Source organism: Pseudorasbora parva, chromosome 5, assembly GCF_024679245.1.
Source record: "Pseudorasbora parva isolate DD20220531a chromosome 5, ASM2467924v1, whole genome shotgun sequence".
NCBI classification, from domain to species: domain Eukaryota; kingdom Metazoa; phylum Chordata; class Actinopteri; order Cypriniformes; family Gobionidae; genus Pseudorasbora; species Pseudorasbora parva.
Window position 1 is genome coordinate 26,733,119 of NC_090176.1, and position 17,061 is coordinate 26,750,179.

At 38.2% G+C, this 17,061-nt stretch overlaps 1 protein-coding gene across 1 annotated transcript in view; it reads right to left on the reverse strand.

The window, feature by feature from the left end:
* Positions 1-11,453: 11,453 nt before the first annotated feature.
* Positions 11,454-17,061, reverse strand: part of zmym2 (zinc finger, MYM-type 2) — a 41,281-nt gene continuing 35,673 nt past the window's right edge. The window contains exon 23 of the mRNA XM_067443651.1: positions 11,454-12,676. Within this exon, the coding sequence (XP_067299752.1) occupies positions 12,490-12,676 (187 nt within the window). The 3' untranslated portion in view covers positions 11,454-12,489. The remainder of the gene's footprint in view (positions 12,677-17,061) is intronic.

The following is a 17,061-nucleotide window of genomic DNA, read 5'->3' on the forward strand; positions in this document are numbered from 1 at the left end:
AAATACATTTTGGTCCAAAAATAACAAAAACTACGACTTTATTCAGCATTGTCTTCTCTTCCGGGTTTGTTTTCAATCCTCAAATAAAGATTCAAACGGTCATGAATCAGTGGATCACGAATCAATGATGTCACCACTCAAATGAATGCACTTCTCAGATTGACGTTACAGCATGTGTGTGAAGACCGTAAGACTCCAGTTTCCCAATTTCTCAATCAAGTGTATAGTATTATACAAAACATTATAATATTATTTTTAAAAACATTTTTATATCATTATTGTTTTTTATTTAAAATCATTATTGCCCCTGGTTCAGTAAGGAACTCATGTAATAAAGTAGGAGTGATTGGGACAAATTTTAAGTATCAACGCCGATTAAAAAGATGCACTTATTCTTTTTACATGAAATAAGCTGTTCATTTCAATAAGCATACATTTTAATATTACATTGATAAGAACATGTTGTATTCCAAAAACAATTATTTTTTTAAGATTGTTCTTCAGATCAAATTTAAGAAGTATTCATATTCTTGCAAATAATAATCTTAAAAATTAAAATTTATGATGAAAATCATTATCAGTTTTTGTGGTGATATTAATGCCTTGTAACTCTTCATATATGGAAACAGCAGAGTGTTTGCGACAGCACTCAGTGACCCTACTCTGTGACTTTAGTCTTCTGCTTTAGCTGAGTTGCTGTTATTCTAAATGAATTCACTGAGCTCTTCAAAATGACTTTATAGCTAGGTGATTATAAATAAGATTTACTACAAAAAAAGACCTGTGTCAGTGGATATGCATTGAAACACCTTAATTTAATAATTAAGGGGTGTATCTAAATGCTTTTCTCCATGTGGCTGAAATTTAAAAAAATGCTGCCTTCGGAGGATGCATTCCAAGGTAAGAAGGCATCAAGGCACATCTAAATACAGTGTTAGCTTTACTTCCTGTCTCCTGAGATATTTTCAGATAATTTTTGAAGGCAGATGTGTCTTTTGCTTCCTTTGATATCCCACAATCCTGTGCGTTCCATTCCGTTCCATTTTTTTTAACTAATTTTTTACTTTAATTTATATCAAAACGCAATATACACATTTAGATTGGACCCCTATTTTATTACAGTTTAATTGGCCTACCTTTTGCAGCTATAACAGCTTCAACTCTTCTGTGAAGGCTGTCCACTGACTGAAGTGTGTTTATGAGATTTTCTGACCATTCTTCAAGAAGTGGATTTGTGAGATCAGGCAGTGATGTTTGATGAGAAGGCCTGGCAGGCAGTCTCGGCTCTAATTTATCCCAAAGGTGTTCTAATGGGTTGAAGTCAGGACTCTGTGCAGGCAAGTCAAGTTCCTCCACACCAAACTCGCTCATCCATGTCTTTATGGACCTTGCTTTGTGCACTGGTGTGCAGCCATATTGGAACTGGAAGGAGCCATCCCCAAACCGTTCCCACAAAGGTGGGAGAATGAAATTGTCCAAAATGTATTGGTATGATGAATTAAGAGTTCCTTGCACTGAAACTAAGTGGCCAAGCCCAACCCCTGAAAAACAACCCCACACCATAACCCCCCTCCACCAAACTTTACACTTGGCATAATGCAGTCAGGCAAGTATCATTTTCCTGACAACTGCCAAACCCAGACTTGTCCATCAAATTCGTCAGACAGAGAAGGTTGATTTGTCACTCCAGAGAACACATCTCCACTACTTAGGGGCGGAATGCTTTACACCACTGCATCTGACGCTTTGCATTGGACTTGGTGATATAAGGCCTGGATGCAGCTGCTCGGCCATGGAAACCCATTCATTGAAGCTCTCTACACACTGTTCTTGAGCTAATCTAAAGGCCACACACATTCTGTGGCTATTGACTCTGTAGAAATTTGGCGACTTCTGCACACTTTGTGCCTCAGCATGCACTGACCTCCCTCTGTGATTTTACGTGGCCAACCACTTTGTGGCTGAGTCGCTGTTGTTCCCAAATGCTTCCACTTTGTTATAATACCACTAATAGTTGACTTTGGAATATTTAGTAGTGAGGAAATTTCACAAATAGGCTGATTACACAGGTGGCAACCTATCATGGTATGACGCTTGAATTCACTGAGCTCCTGATAGCGAACCATTCTTTCACAAATGTAGAAGCAGTCTGCATGCATATGCTTGTTTTTATACACCTTTGGCCATGAAAGTGATAGGAACACCTGAATACAATGATTTTTGATTGAACCACATGGGCCAGCTTTCGTTCCCCATATGCATCAATGAGCCTTGGCCACCCATGACCCTGTTTGTGGTCCACCACTGTTCCACTTTTGATAGATACTGACCACTGCAGACTGAGAACACCCCAAAAAAGCTGCAGTTTTGGAGATGTTATGACCCAGTTGTCTAGCCATCACAATTTGGCCCTTGCAAAACTTGCTCAAATCCTTAAGCTTGCACATTTTTCCTGCTTCTAAAACATCAGTTTTGAGAACAAAATGTTCACTTGCTGCCTAATATATCCCACCCACTAACAGGTGCCGTGATGAAGAGAACATCAGTGTTACTTCACCTGTCATAATGTTATGCCTGATCGATATATATATATATATATATATATATATATATATATATATATATATATATATATATATATATATATATATATATATATATATATATATATATATATATGCATATACTCAGCTAAAGGATTATGAGGAACATCTGTTCAATTTCTCATTAATGCAATTATCTAATCAACCAATCAAATGGCAGTTGCTTCAATGCATTTAGGGGTGCAGTCCTGGTCAAGACAATCTCCTGAACTCCTAACTGAATGTCAGAATGGGAAAGAAAGGTGATTTAAGCAATTTTGAGCGTGGCATGGTTGTTGGTGCCAGACGGGCCGGTCTGAGTATTTCACAATCCGCTCAGTTACTGGGATTTTCACGCACAACCTTTTCTAGGGTTTACAAAGAATGGTGTGAAAAGGGGAAAACATCCAGTATATATATATATATATATATATATATATATATATATATATATATATATATATATATATATATATATATATATATATATATATATCCAGTATGTACAGTCCCTGACAAAAGTCTTGTCGCTTATCTATTTTCTAGAAATACCTGATATTAACCTGAATTTTAATTAATTAATTGGTGTTAGAAATAGCTCATATGAAAAACTAAAACCCTCCCAAATGATGTTTAATGCACTGAAATAAATAATTTTCACAGAAAAAAATATTTATAATTTAATCAAGACAGAAAGGTCAAATTTTGGCAAGACAAAAGTTTTGTCGCCTATTCAGAAATTAAACAAATTTACTGCAAATACAAAAATATGTCAGCAAATTAAGTTGTGGTGCTGTGAGATTCAAATTTAATATCTTGTATGACTTCCATGAGCTTGAAGGACTGCATCCATGCGGTTTGGCAAGGATTCATACAATTTATTGATGAAGTCATCAGGAATAGCTAAGAAAGCAGTCTTGCATGCCTCCTCCCAGAGTTCATCAATATTCTTTGGTTTCGTCTTCCATGCGTCCTCTTTCATCCTACCCCACATATGCTCAATGATGTTCATGTCTGGTGACTGGGCTGGCCAATCCTGGAGCATCTTGATCTTCTTCGCCTTGAGGAACTTTGATGTGGAGCGATGGAGCACCGTCCTTCTGCAGAATTTGGCCTCTTTTATGGTTGGGAATATAAGAGGTAGCTAAGATTTCTTGGTATTTTAGACTATTGATCTTGCCTTCCACCCTGCAGATCTCTCGCACACCCCCATACTGGATGTAACCCCAGACCATGATTTTTCCGCCACCAAACTTCACTGTTTTCTGGGTGAATCTCGGATCCATTCTGGCTCCAGTAGGTCTCCTGCAATATTTGCGGCGACTGTGGTGTAATTCAACAGAAGATTCATCTGAAAAATCTACCTTCTGCCACTTTTCCAGCGTCCATCCTTTTAGCAGGCTGTGGGCCTTGGCAAATGCCACACGGTTTTTCAATTGTCTTTTGTTTAGTGCTGGCTTCTGGGCACTGATTCGACCATGGAGGCCATTTCGAGACAGAATACGACAAACTGTTCTGGTTGACACAGGGACTTCAGGTGACCAGGTCTCGTGGAGCTCTGCTGCAGTGGAAAATGGGCTGGCCTTGGATTTTCGAGCCAACAAACGGTCCTCTCGAGCAGTTGTCTTGCGGGGTCTTGGGGGATTTTTTTATCCTCTGTACTTGACGCTGAGACACATTGAAGGTGTCTGCCACATCAGCAGTGGATCTGGTCTTCAGCCTCTTGATAATCAAAACTTTAGTCTCAGGGTGAATCTTAGGCATGTTTGCAGAGGTCTCGTTGCAGTTGATGTGAAGGTCTAGCATACTGGGGTTCTTTTTAAACTAACTTGAGACCTAATTGATCCATTATTAGTCACAGATGAAGCTCATATGACAAGGTGACAACACATATGTCTTTGCAAAAATTGACTCAATGGGCTTTACCAAGCTGTGAATATTAGAATACTTTTTGAAAGTTTAGTTTTTCACTGAAACATTATCACAAAAGCTGGTGGGATTAAAATGAGCCAGTTCTTGTAAAAAAATCTTAATTAGAAATATATTTCAGCAGCACTTTAGGTCAATTTGTACACAAGCGACAAGACTTTTGTCAGGGACTGTATATATACACACACGTGTTTATATATACAGTCTTGTTCAAAATAATAGCAGTACAATGTGACTAACCAGAATAATCAAGGTTTTTCGTATATTTTTTTATTGCTACGTGGCAAACAAGTTACCAGTAGGTTCAGTAGATTCTCAGAAAACAAATGAGACCCAGCATTCATGATATGCACGCTCTTAAGGCTGTGCAATTGGGCAATTAGTTGAATTAGTTGAAAGGGGTGTGTTCAAAAAAATAGCAGTGTGGCATTCAATCACTGAGATCATCAATTTTGTGAAGAAACAGGTGTGAATCAGGTGGCCCCTATTTAAGGATGAAGCCAACACTTGTTGAACATGCATTTGAAAGCTGAGGAAAATGAGTCGTTCAAGACATTGTTCAGAAGAACAGCGGACTTTGATTAAAAAGTTGATTAGAGAGGGGAAAACCTATAAAGAGGTGCAAAAAATGATAGGCTGTTCAGCTAAAATGATCTCCAATGCCTTAAAATGGAGAGCAAAACCAGAGAGACGTGGAAGAAAACGGAAGACAACCATCAAAATGGATAGAAGAATAACCAGAATGGCAAAGGCTCAGCCAATGATCACCTCCAGGATGATCAAAGACAGTCTGGAGTTACCTGTAAGTACTGTGACAGTTAGAAGACGTCTGTGTGAAGCTAATCTATTTTCAAGAATCCCCCGCAAAGTCCCTCTGTTAAAAAAAAGGCATGTGCAGAAGAGGTTACAATTTGCCAAAGAACACATCAACTGGCCTAAAGAGAAATGGAGGAACATTTTGTGGACTGATGAGAGTAAAATTGTTCTTTTTGGGTCCAAGGGCCACAGGCAGTTTGTGAGACGACCCCTAAACTCTGAATTCAAGCCACAGTACACAGTGAAGACAGTGAAGCATGGAGGTGCAAGCATCATGATATGGGCATGTTTCTCCTACTATGGTGTTGGGCCTATTTATCGCATACCAGGGATCATGGATCAGTTTGCATATGTTAAAATACTTGAAGAGGTCATGTTGCCCTATGCTGAAGAGGACATGCCCTTGAAACGGTTGTTTCAACAAGACAATGACCCAAAACACACTAGTAAACGGGCAAAGTCTTGGTTTCAAACCAACAAAATTAATGTTATGGAGTGGCCAGCCCAATCTCCAGACCTTAATCCAATTGAGAACTTGTGGGGTGATATCAAAAATGCTGTTTCTGAAGCAAAACCAAGAAATGTGAATGAATTGTGGAATGTTGTTAAAGAATCATGGAGTGGAATAACAGCTGAGAGGTGCCACAAGTTGGTTGACTCCATGCCACACAGATGTCAAGCAGTTTTAAAAAACTGTGGTCATACAACTAAATATTAGTTTAGTGATTCACAGGATTGCTAAATCCCAGAAAAAAAAAAATGTTTGTACAAAATAGTTTTGAGTTTGTACAGTCAAAGGTAGACACTGCTATTTTTTTGAACACACCCCTTTCAACTAATTGCCCAATTGCACAGCCTTAAGAGCGTGCATATCATGAATGTTGGGTCTTGTTTGTTTTCTGACAATCTACTGAACCTACTGGTAACTTGTTTGGCACGTAGCAATAAAAAATATACTAAAAACCTTGATTATTCTGGTTAGTCACATTGTACTGCTATTATTTTGAACAAGACTGTATATATATATATATATATATATATATATATAGAGAGAGAGAGAGAGAGAGAGAGAGAGAGAGAGAGAGAGAGAGAGAGAGAGAGAGAGAGAGAGAGAGAGAGAGGTAACGTTATCATAGTCTAAGACTTTAAAAATTAGACTCATAACAAATTAAACAACTGTACAAATTATTTATAAGATTGTACATATGCTGTACGTTAAAGTTCAGATGTGTATGGTATTGTATAGTGATAGTGTGCATTGCAGTTTGACCTTTTGCCAGCTGAAAGTGAGTAACCGCATCTGTCACTGTGATTGTAGAATCACCCAGAAGACAATGACAGGGCACACAGATCTCTCTGTGAACACACTCGCACACTATTCTAGTTCAGTACAGAGAATGTCTGGACTTGTGGTTGTACTAAACAAGGGTCCATACCTAAAGGCAAAATGGCAGTGACAGTGACTCTGAGTGAACTTACACAGGTCATGTTCATTCACAATGTGCGCATGGACAGAGATCTGTTGTTCTGTTTAAAATGGGCTGTATCGCATTGTCATGCTGCTTTCTAAATACAGAAAGTCCATCTTAAATTGAATGACATTACAATTAAGCCATTCAAATTGAGCATGATGGGATCATGACAACAGCTGTCCAGGAGAGTAATTCCTACTGAATTTAATTTTAACAGTTTTAAAGCTCATGTGGAAATGAAAATGTGAGACCTGTGGTGGTCATCCATACTGTGGTGCTTCTCACTTTAGTACAGCTGGTTGCTGTGTTCCCTCTCCAACATAAACTGCTCCTCCCTCAGCTCACTCTCTGTTGTTTTATAATTAAATGGTGACATTAGTTCATATCATGTGATTGTAAAAGGATTCATCACACATTAGAGGGCCTAATCGCCACCTATAGTCTGCCTCTCGCCTCTGCCGCGGCTCTATCCCACATGACCCTGCTGATGGCAGCACTTTCTTTATGTCCCCTGAAAGGACTGGGGATTGAGCCCAAACAAAAAAACCCACGAGGGTGAAAAAATGTTTTTACATCCGCCTGCCCTCTCGCCCGGCCGGCTGTGTGTGCGCTCAGGGTCGTTTTCGCTTTAGATCAATGGGACAAGTTATTGGAGTCTGGCCAACTCTAACTGATGGAAAAGAAAGAAAAAAGCTGCCTCTTCAAAAAAAGAGGGTTTGTCATACCTGCACGTGCCTTCACAAAACAGCATGTTCTTCTTGTTCTAGCCTCTGATTTATCTCTCTTGTACATAATTTGGATTTTTGAACTGAAATGTTAAGCAGATTTGTGCCCTGTGCAGTACAGAGAAAACATCCACACACACGACACTCACAAACGCAGAGGTGCCAAAGTTCACAAGCACACTCAAATAGGTGGGGTAACCTCGGCGTGCTTTGCGTCACTCAAACAGAGACCCCATTCCAGTGTTCCCGAAGCAATCAGACGTCGTACCCGCATGGAGAGCGATGGCCATTTATCTGGAAACAAAACTCACGCCCAAATGTGAAAGAATTTAATGTCTCCATTCTGCCCCGGCCCATCCTGGTTTAATTTTGGCTCCAACACACGTGCCCAATGTAGGACGCCCCCAACTGGAGGCACAGCGAGGGACACGTGCTGAATAACACCAACTGTGGTTTTAAAAGGGCTCAAACATTTGAACAAAACATTTCCAAAAAAGTCTCACTCTGAGATTCTAAATCTAATTTAAACCTGGAAACTTTCAGTCAATGAAATGTTATAATGTAGAATTAATAAGCAATATTTCTGGGTCAACATCAAATATTGTGACATTAACAATATGCGTTTTTTTTTTTTTTTTTTTTAGAATTTATCCACCGCTGGATTTGATTGTTGACGATTTGCATGATCTGATCTTGGATTTGTTTAATTCTTTGTCGCGCATGCGGCACATCTAGACTTGCTTTCATAGCAACAGGTCCATAAACTTAAACCTGGCTGCTCGGGACAGTTTATTTAATGTAAACAGGATTAGATTGCATCTTGAGGTGATATTACTTAAAATCTGTCCCAGCCACTGCTACTTTATTACAAGAGTTCATTACTGAACCAGGGGCAATAATCCTTTCAAATTATAGTAATAAAAATGTATTTGAAAATAATATTGTAATGTTATATATACTAATAGACACAGCTACTTGATTGAGAGATTTATTTGTGATTGAATAATTACTTTATAATGTTATTGCAGTCTTTAAACGTTAATATGAGTCGTGCATTTTGAGTGATGACGAATATTAGGGAGTGGCTTGATAATGCACTATACTAGACCTGACCCTTAAAGGGTCAGTTGGCTCAAAAAGGAAAATGATGTTATTAATGACTCTAATGTCGTTCCACACCTGTAAGACCTCTGTTCATTTTTGGAACACAGTTTAAGATATTTTATATTTAGTCTGAGAGCTTTTTGTCTGTCGATTGAAAACGTATGCACAGTAGACATTCCCCATCAACAAAGTAGTCCATATGTGACATCTGTGGGTTAGTTAGAATCTGCCAATTTTGATCCCAAAATAACAAAAAACGGCGACTTTATTCAGTGTCGTCTTCTCTTCCGTGTTTGATTTCAATCCGTGTTCGCAACTGCGCCGTTGCTTTAAGAGAGTTTAATTAAAAATGTCAAGTTACGAATGTTTCAAATTGACCTAAAAATTAAATGAATTGCTAATTACAACATTGAAATAAACACAGGAAAGGTGTACAAATATTATAAAATCGTAAATATAAATAATTGGGAATCACGTTAAAATGAAACTGTGCACATATAATTTATCTAATAACTTTTAGGTTGTTTCCTTATAAAGGTCCAGAAATTTGTGTTATTTATATTTTTCATCAAGTTTTTCACCTGGGGTCTGTACCATGAAGCTGGTTTAGCTGGCTAGCCAGATTTGTTTAAGCTTAGTTTGTGCCAATCCCAGGTTTTAGGTACCATTAAAGTAGTTTGGCTTTTAGCTGTGTTCATCACCATAGTAACTTAGGCTAACCTGCCCTGGGGCAGGTTATGTTCTGGATAAGAGATCTCAAACTGAAATTGGACCAATCAGCTGTGAGTAAAGTGACACACTTCTAATGTAATAAAGTCACTCCCCATTTCTACTCCAATTTAAGGTCACTACATAGCAAATGTAACCAATAAACCGTGACGTGTGGTATGAAGGAGTCGCCTGTCAATTGCAGTCACCTGTCTGATTTTTTGCAGAAACGCTTAACTCTTACTGCAGTGTGCAACAAGTGTCATAGCAGCTGCCAAACGCACATTTGTCACAATTTTCAACACACTGAAATGTATCTAATAGCACTGTTACACCTCATACCCATGACCCGGAAAGCGAAATGGCGCCACGACTGTGGCATAATAAAAGTCCCGCTGTTGCATTCATCTTATTAACAATCTTGCTCAGCGGCCTTGTTTCCACAACACTCTGCCCTGCTCTGCTTCATAATGCATTATCGTTAATAATTGAATCCATGAACTTGATTTCTGCCCCTCAAAATTGGTGTCATCAAATTACGCCTTTGTTTTGAATTAATAGGCGACCTCTTTGGAAAAATTACATAGTGCACCTTTAATTATAGTTTAATATTGATTTGTTTACATCCCTTGAACCTACTTATGAGCAAAAGTTCACAAGCATTTTCCATTGTTCTGCAATTTTTGCAGGCGAAGCAGTCATTTCAAAATTAATCCACAGGATTGGGAATTTTGTGAGGGCAAAATATTTCCCCATTCAAATTTCACAACAGGTTCAAGTTGATAACACGGATTGTCTGTGTTTAATAACAGAAAGCTGGTTGGTTTGAAAGTGACTTCTGTGTGAGCTGTGCTTCATACATCGCTACCACTGACAATGGATCTTTACGCCTGTGAAAATTCGCTAATATGACCAATACATTATTGAGAGTTGGCACAAGACTGCCACAGATTTTACAGATTTCCTTCTTCCACTTCTACATCAATATTTCCACTGCCCTATAAATAGATCAGAGTGCAGAATAACTCCTATTTATACTGAAGAGGGGAGTGCTGTACTGCCTATGATAACACGACTGCCTGTCAATCATAACTTAGGCAACCTCTAGTGTAAATAGGACATCATGTATCCTCCTGGCAGCCATTTCCTGTCACATGACCATTCAATGCAATGACCTTGTCCTTCCAAGTGTAGTCATTGACATAAGACACCTGCTGGAATAAAATCCACCGAGGGGCTTGGTCTGGGAGCCATGTGTTTGTTTGGGAGGAGATGACACCAACCATTGGTTCCAAGTGAGCTCATATCACTCATCTGGCAAAGAGAGCTCCTGCCGTACGACCCAGATGAATATAGTCCAACTTTACATCACAACAGCACACAACAGCCAAAAAAAAAACCCATTTCATCTCTGGTATTAAACCATAATATGGTATTAAAAACACATGTTGGCCATGTGACTTCTTTAGAGGGGCCTTCTACTATTAGTATAATGCAAAATGTAATGGTGCACCTACATTTGCCGTCTTGAAAATTATTTTACTCAGTATACACCAATCAGGCATAACATTATGACCACTGAAGTTAACAACTGATTATTTTTTCATCATGGCACCTGTTAGTGGGTGGGATATATTAGGCAGCAAGTGAACATTTTATCCGCAAAGTTGATGTGTTAGATGCAGTAAAAAAATGGGCAAGCATAATGATTTGAGCGAGTTTGGCAAGGGCCAAATTGTGATGGCTAGACAACTGGGTCAGAGCATATCTTGTGGAGTGTTGCTGGTTGGCAGTGGTAGGTATCTGTCAAAAGTGGTCAAAGGAAGGAACAGTGGTGAACCGGCGATAGGGTCATGGGCAGCCAAGGCTTATTAATGCATGTAGGGATGGGGAGCGAAGGCTGGCCTGTGCTTGGCAAGCACAAAAAAAAAAAAAAAATCTCAACTCGAAGGCTACTCACTTCTACACCTTTCAAGCCAACAGAAGAAAAGGGCTGTAAACAACATAAAACTGAACATTCACATTTCACAGTCCTGCTTAACAGCTATATTATATATATATAAAACAAGAAATATGATCTTTAAAAGGGTGTTAAGGTAAACCATTATGAGACCAAGAAATTAGCTTGTAATTTATTGGTAGAAAAGGTCAAGGAAAATAATCGTAAAAGCCATGAAAACATAAACCCCACTGACTTTCACCTTATAAATAAATCACCTTTACTCTTGCATAAGCTAAGTGTTTTGAACGTAACGTTTAATTATCTTTGTGCACACGCACATCCTTCAAATTACTCAAGACTCCAGGAAGGGTATAGAGCAAATCCTATGACAATGTTTAAACTGACAACATGTCTCTGCTTATCTGTGTAAACAGGATATGCTGCAGATGAAATTCAATGTCAAATTTCATACACTTGATTGTTCAAAGGAATAGATTCACACTTAAAGTAACATATTGGCTGTGCAGGACCAACTCCTATGATCCAATCCACTCCAAAACAACACAAGAAAGGGGAGGGAAAGATACACGCACAGTCACAAACACACTCATTCCACTCGCACAAAGAAGGGGTCCAGGGCTGCAGCAGGTTTTAATGCTATTATGGAAGGCCAGAGAATTTGCACACATGGCACAGCGTCCAACACACACACCCTGCCTTGCTATTACAAAATCTTGGACTCTCTCTTTAACAGATGTCAATCAACAGTAATAAATAAATGTAATCTTTAGAAGGCTTTGTTGGGCAGGAAGAAAAAAACATCCTTTTCAACTCCATTACTTTTCTTATAGGACCAAAGTTCCTGTGTCTTTTGTCTGCTAACAGACTACACTCAGAAATATTTTCAGACCACAATGGCCTCACAAGTAATGCTACATGAACAAAAGTTTTCAACAAATTGAAAAGAAGGGAGAAAAAAAAATAAAGAAAGCAGCATCCTGTAGGTCTCGTTTTTAGAGAAAACTCCTCAGGGACTTTGGGAAGACTGATCTGAATCAGCAAATCCCACCAAAATCCATCCTGACATCATCTCTTAGCTGTATTGTATCAGTGTGTTTAAAGGGAGAGTGACAGGGTGACATGGTAAGCAGCTCGTAGTGATGCACAGGGTGTCACGACAGCATAGTAAGAAGTCTTCAGTGCATCGGCCTTTAGACTCCCTCCTCCCCGTGCTGGTTGTCTTTATAGATATCTCTGACCAGTAGCACTCGAGTCAGGAGCCTAGCCAGCGCGCTCTTCTCTAGAGGTGTCGAGCTGAACCACAACGGACTGTCTGAGGAAGCGGAGACCTCTGGCTTCATGTAAAATAAATCTGTCCTCTGTCTCACAGACTCTGGGCTGAGGAGAGAGGAAAAGAGGGGACAGGTAAAAAAAAAAACTAAACAAAACAACAACAACAAAAACAGCAGTCAGATCCCACAGAGCCCATTTAACAGAACTAGACATTCAGAGATGGGGAAAAAAATCTGGTTGATACAACAACAAAAAAATGCTACAAGTATTTTATGTAATCACGGTTTGAAAAATGGATCATCATTTTGAGATTTCCTAAATATTGCAGTCAAATTTAACAAATTATTAATTATAATATCCATTGAATAATTAGCTCTACACCAGGGTTTCTCAACCTTTTGCCTACTGCGACCCACTTTTTTTTTGTATGCCAGTCATACGACCCACTAAGGCTGGAAATAAATAACATACATTTTAGACTTAGGCTAGTTTATAAAAATTCAGCTGTTCATGGTTTGTTCATGTTAGTCCACAGTGCATTAACTAATTTTAACAAGATTTTAATAATGCATTAGTAAATATTGAAAGTGCACTAGTGGGTCGCGACCCACTGGTTGAGAAACACTGCTCTACACTACCATTCAAACATTTGTGGTTGGTAAGATTTTTTTAAATGTTATCCAGTCTTCAGTGTCACATGATCCTTCAGAAATCATTATAAAATGTTGATTTTTGGTGCTCAAGAAACAGTTCTTAGGCTGCATGTACACTGCAGGTCTTGATGCACAATTCCGATTTGGTGACTATATCTGATTTTTTTGACGACCCGCATTTAAAAACGACCCGTATATGATATTTACATTCACACTGTACACTGGCGAAACCATAGACATAATATACGTAGACGCCCCATAGACTTACGCTGCCTATTAGAGCGGACGTATCAGTGTGGCGCCATCTTGGATGGGTCCCCAATTTTTATGAGTTTTATATTTTAATAAAAAAACAAGTTTGTTTTGTCACTTGAATTTATTTCTCACCTTCTGTAACACGTATACATACAAGCTCCCATATATACTGTACCAGCTCAGAATTTTTTTTTTTTTAAAGGCCTAAAGTAAACGTTATACTTCCAGGTCATTCCAGCATCTTACATTACCCTGTCAGACTTGCAACTGGGACTGGAGAGCTAAAATCCTTTAAAAAGAACTGTTTTGCAAAGCTTCTTGCGTATGCTTGCACTCTGTAACTCCAGGGTAGTTAATTTTGCGATGTCGTGCAGCCTTACTTTGTGAAATACAGACACCAAGTGTTGTCAAAAATATCGATATTTTGATATATATCGATACTGGAATATCTGAAACGATACGATTCTCAGTTTTTACAGTATCGATATCAGCTGCGCTCTCCTCTCTGACCGTCACACACACCGGCATATTCTCACTCAGCCCGGTTAACCTCTGAGCACGGCGACGGCGCGTTCTGCTGGACTTTTTCCTCATGACAGTGTGTTAGTGTTAGTGTGTGATCGGTCTGAATCAAGGTTATTATAGTTTTGCTTTTTTAAATTAGTTTTTATTTTAGTATCGTTTTCAATTTTGCTACAAATTTCAGTTTAGTTTTAGTTAGTTTTACAAATGGTTTTGCTAGTTTTAGTTTAGTTTTTATTTTGCAAATACATTTCTATTTAGTTTTTATTTATTTAGTTTCAGTTTTAGTTTTAGTAATTATAGTTTAGCAGAGTTACCATAATGAAGTGTAGAGACCAAATCAAGGTTTTTAATTTCAGCAAAGTTTAATGTTTGCACAGATTAGAGTTTAATCTTACTAAACATCCTTCAGTGAAATAACTTGATAAACGAGCATTATTGTTTAAACCCAGGAAGGTCTTACAAAACATGCATAAAGTTGGGTCTTCACCTTTGAGCAAAAAAGCTTGAGTCAAACTATGACCTATACAAACAACGATCTGGAGATTAAAAATGAAATAAATTATATTTTGATATTAAAAAATTATATTTGATATTTTTGACATAGATCCTCTGAGTATTAGCCTATCTTAAAGAACAAAATAAATGCAACGTAAAATATAAAAGTAAAAATTATAAATTCCAGACAAACTCATTCATAACAAAGATAAAATATTGTTAAACAATTTCTTAGTTAAGTTAATTTCTTCAGTAGTACAATGTAGGCTAGCAGCGTAAGACCACAGCTAAAGTCATCTGAATACAGCCAACACACACTGTTGTGCTGTGTGTGTGTGTGTGTGTGTGTGTGTGTGTGTGTGTGTGTGTGTGTGTGTGTGTGTGTGTGTGTGTGTGTGTGTGTGTGTGTGTGTGTGTGTGTGTGTGTGTGTGTGTGTGTGTGTGTGAGAGAGAGAGAGAGAGAGAGTGTGTGTGTGTGTGTGTGTGTGTGTGTGTGTGTGTGTGTGTGTGTGTATTGTGTTATAATTGTAAAGGGGACCAATGTCCTCACTTATCTAGTAAAATATTATGATAACTGACTAGTGAGGGCATTTGACTGGTCCTCACTGGTTAAAAAGGCTTATAAATCGGCCAAAACATGTTTTTATTTAAATCTATTGTTTTGCAAGTTCTTGGGATGGGTAGGTTTAGGGATAGGGATTGGGTTAGGGGATAGAAAATATCATTAACCTGATATAAAATCAATGGAAGTCCATGTCCTCACTTATATAGTGAAACAAACCTGTGTGTGTGTGTGTGTCCTGGCATTCCCTACTTTGTGGGGAAATGTCTCCACACAGATAATAACATTATTAGTAGTGAATGATTATGATAACACCTTTGAGCCTGTCAATATTACGCAAACATGAAATCTCAAACGCACAGTAGGCTAGTAACGTTACTTTCTAGTTGCTGACTTTTGCGCCTGCGTCTCTCGTCGCGTAAGAAACGGCATTCTAAAACAGTGAGCTTAAGTTAAAAGAAGTTCAACGTGCATCTCATTACCTTGTGTTATTTCCCATTTCACTGCCACGGACGCATCGATTCTTTGTGAACTGCCGTTTAGGACTGGCGATGTGTTGCCTGTCTGCACGCGTCCGTCACAGGACAGCGGTTAATCTCCTCCTCATATCGCTTCACGCGCACTAGCGCAATATACAGACACTCGCTCAACCGCCACAGTCAGATGTCAGATTTTCCACCACATTAAATAGGGCTTATTAATAACGAAAACGAATATTTATTTTTGCTAATTATTATTTTATTTCAGTTAGTTTTTTAGTACGAGTAGTTAGTTTCGTTTAGTTTTAGTTTTTTATTTATTCAGATTTTTTAATTTTATTTCAGTTTACGAAAATGTTTTTTGACCAATAGTTTTAGTCTTAGTTTCAGTTTTCGTTTACGAAAATAACCTTGGTCTGAATTTCGCGCGGGATTGCACATAAATTAATTCTACTAATCCCCGCAGATTTCGTGCTCCACATCTGAAGCGCACACACACATAGCCTACCGTAATAAAGCCGCCTCTGACATGATACAAGTCCAAACATTTGCTTCCTTTTCCAGCATATTATTGGTCAAATACACTCAAAGAACTATCAGTGCACATCTGGAAGAGTATTAACGTAAACACAGTCGCAAACAGTTCAGGAAGAACGAGTAACAGGAACAGTGTGGATCCATGCGTCCGTTAGTCTTAAAGGGGCCGCAGTCATTTGCTATTCAAACTACAAAAAGACAAACGATCAATCTGCTCTCTTATTTTTTTACGGTCTATGCTCTTGACTGATCAACTTGTGTAACTTTAACAGTTTCATCTGTACGCTATTGAATTTTTTTTACAAAGAAAATTATCCAATGTTGTTTTAAATGTAATTACTATGCATTTTTTTTAATTCAGTTTCTTATCTGAATTATAGACTTACCTGAAAAAATAAAGCAGTCTGTTTAATTTGTATCTTCTATTCTATTGCATTTATTTGTGCTATTGTTTGTAATCTGTTTATTTGTTCTTATTTTATTACTGTTTACTCGTCTTTTTAAATTCAATTTACCATTCGAAATCAAGCTTTCTTGTGCTGTGTGTAAGCTATTGCAAAACAATTACCCCATTGTAAAAAATACATTGAGATAATTTTAATAGTAATTGATCAATAATTGTTCAAATCAAAACGATGCCCAACCCTAAGGAACATGCTGGCCACATGAATTTTTAGTAAAAAATAACAATGAATAATAAGTTCTGTTGTCATATTAAAGGGGGGGTGAAACACTCAGTTTCAGTCAGTGTCATGTCAATCTTGAGTACCTATAGAGTAGCATTGCATCCTGCATATCTCCGAAAAGTCTTTATTTTTTTAATAATTATATAAGAAAGATGCGCTGTTCCGAGTCTTTCCGAAAAAAGCCGAGCGGGTGGGGGCGTGTCGTGTGAGCGGAGCTAAATAATGACGTGTGCAGCAGCGCGCTGTGTGTTGAGTCGAGCGTCATCCCTAACAGCGGTAAAAAAACTTTATTCAAAAA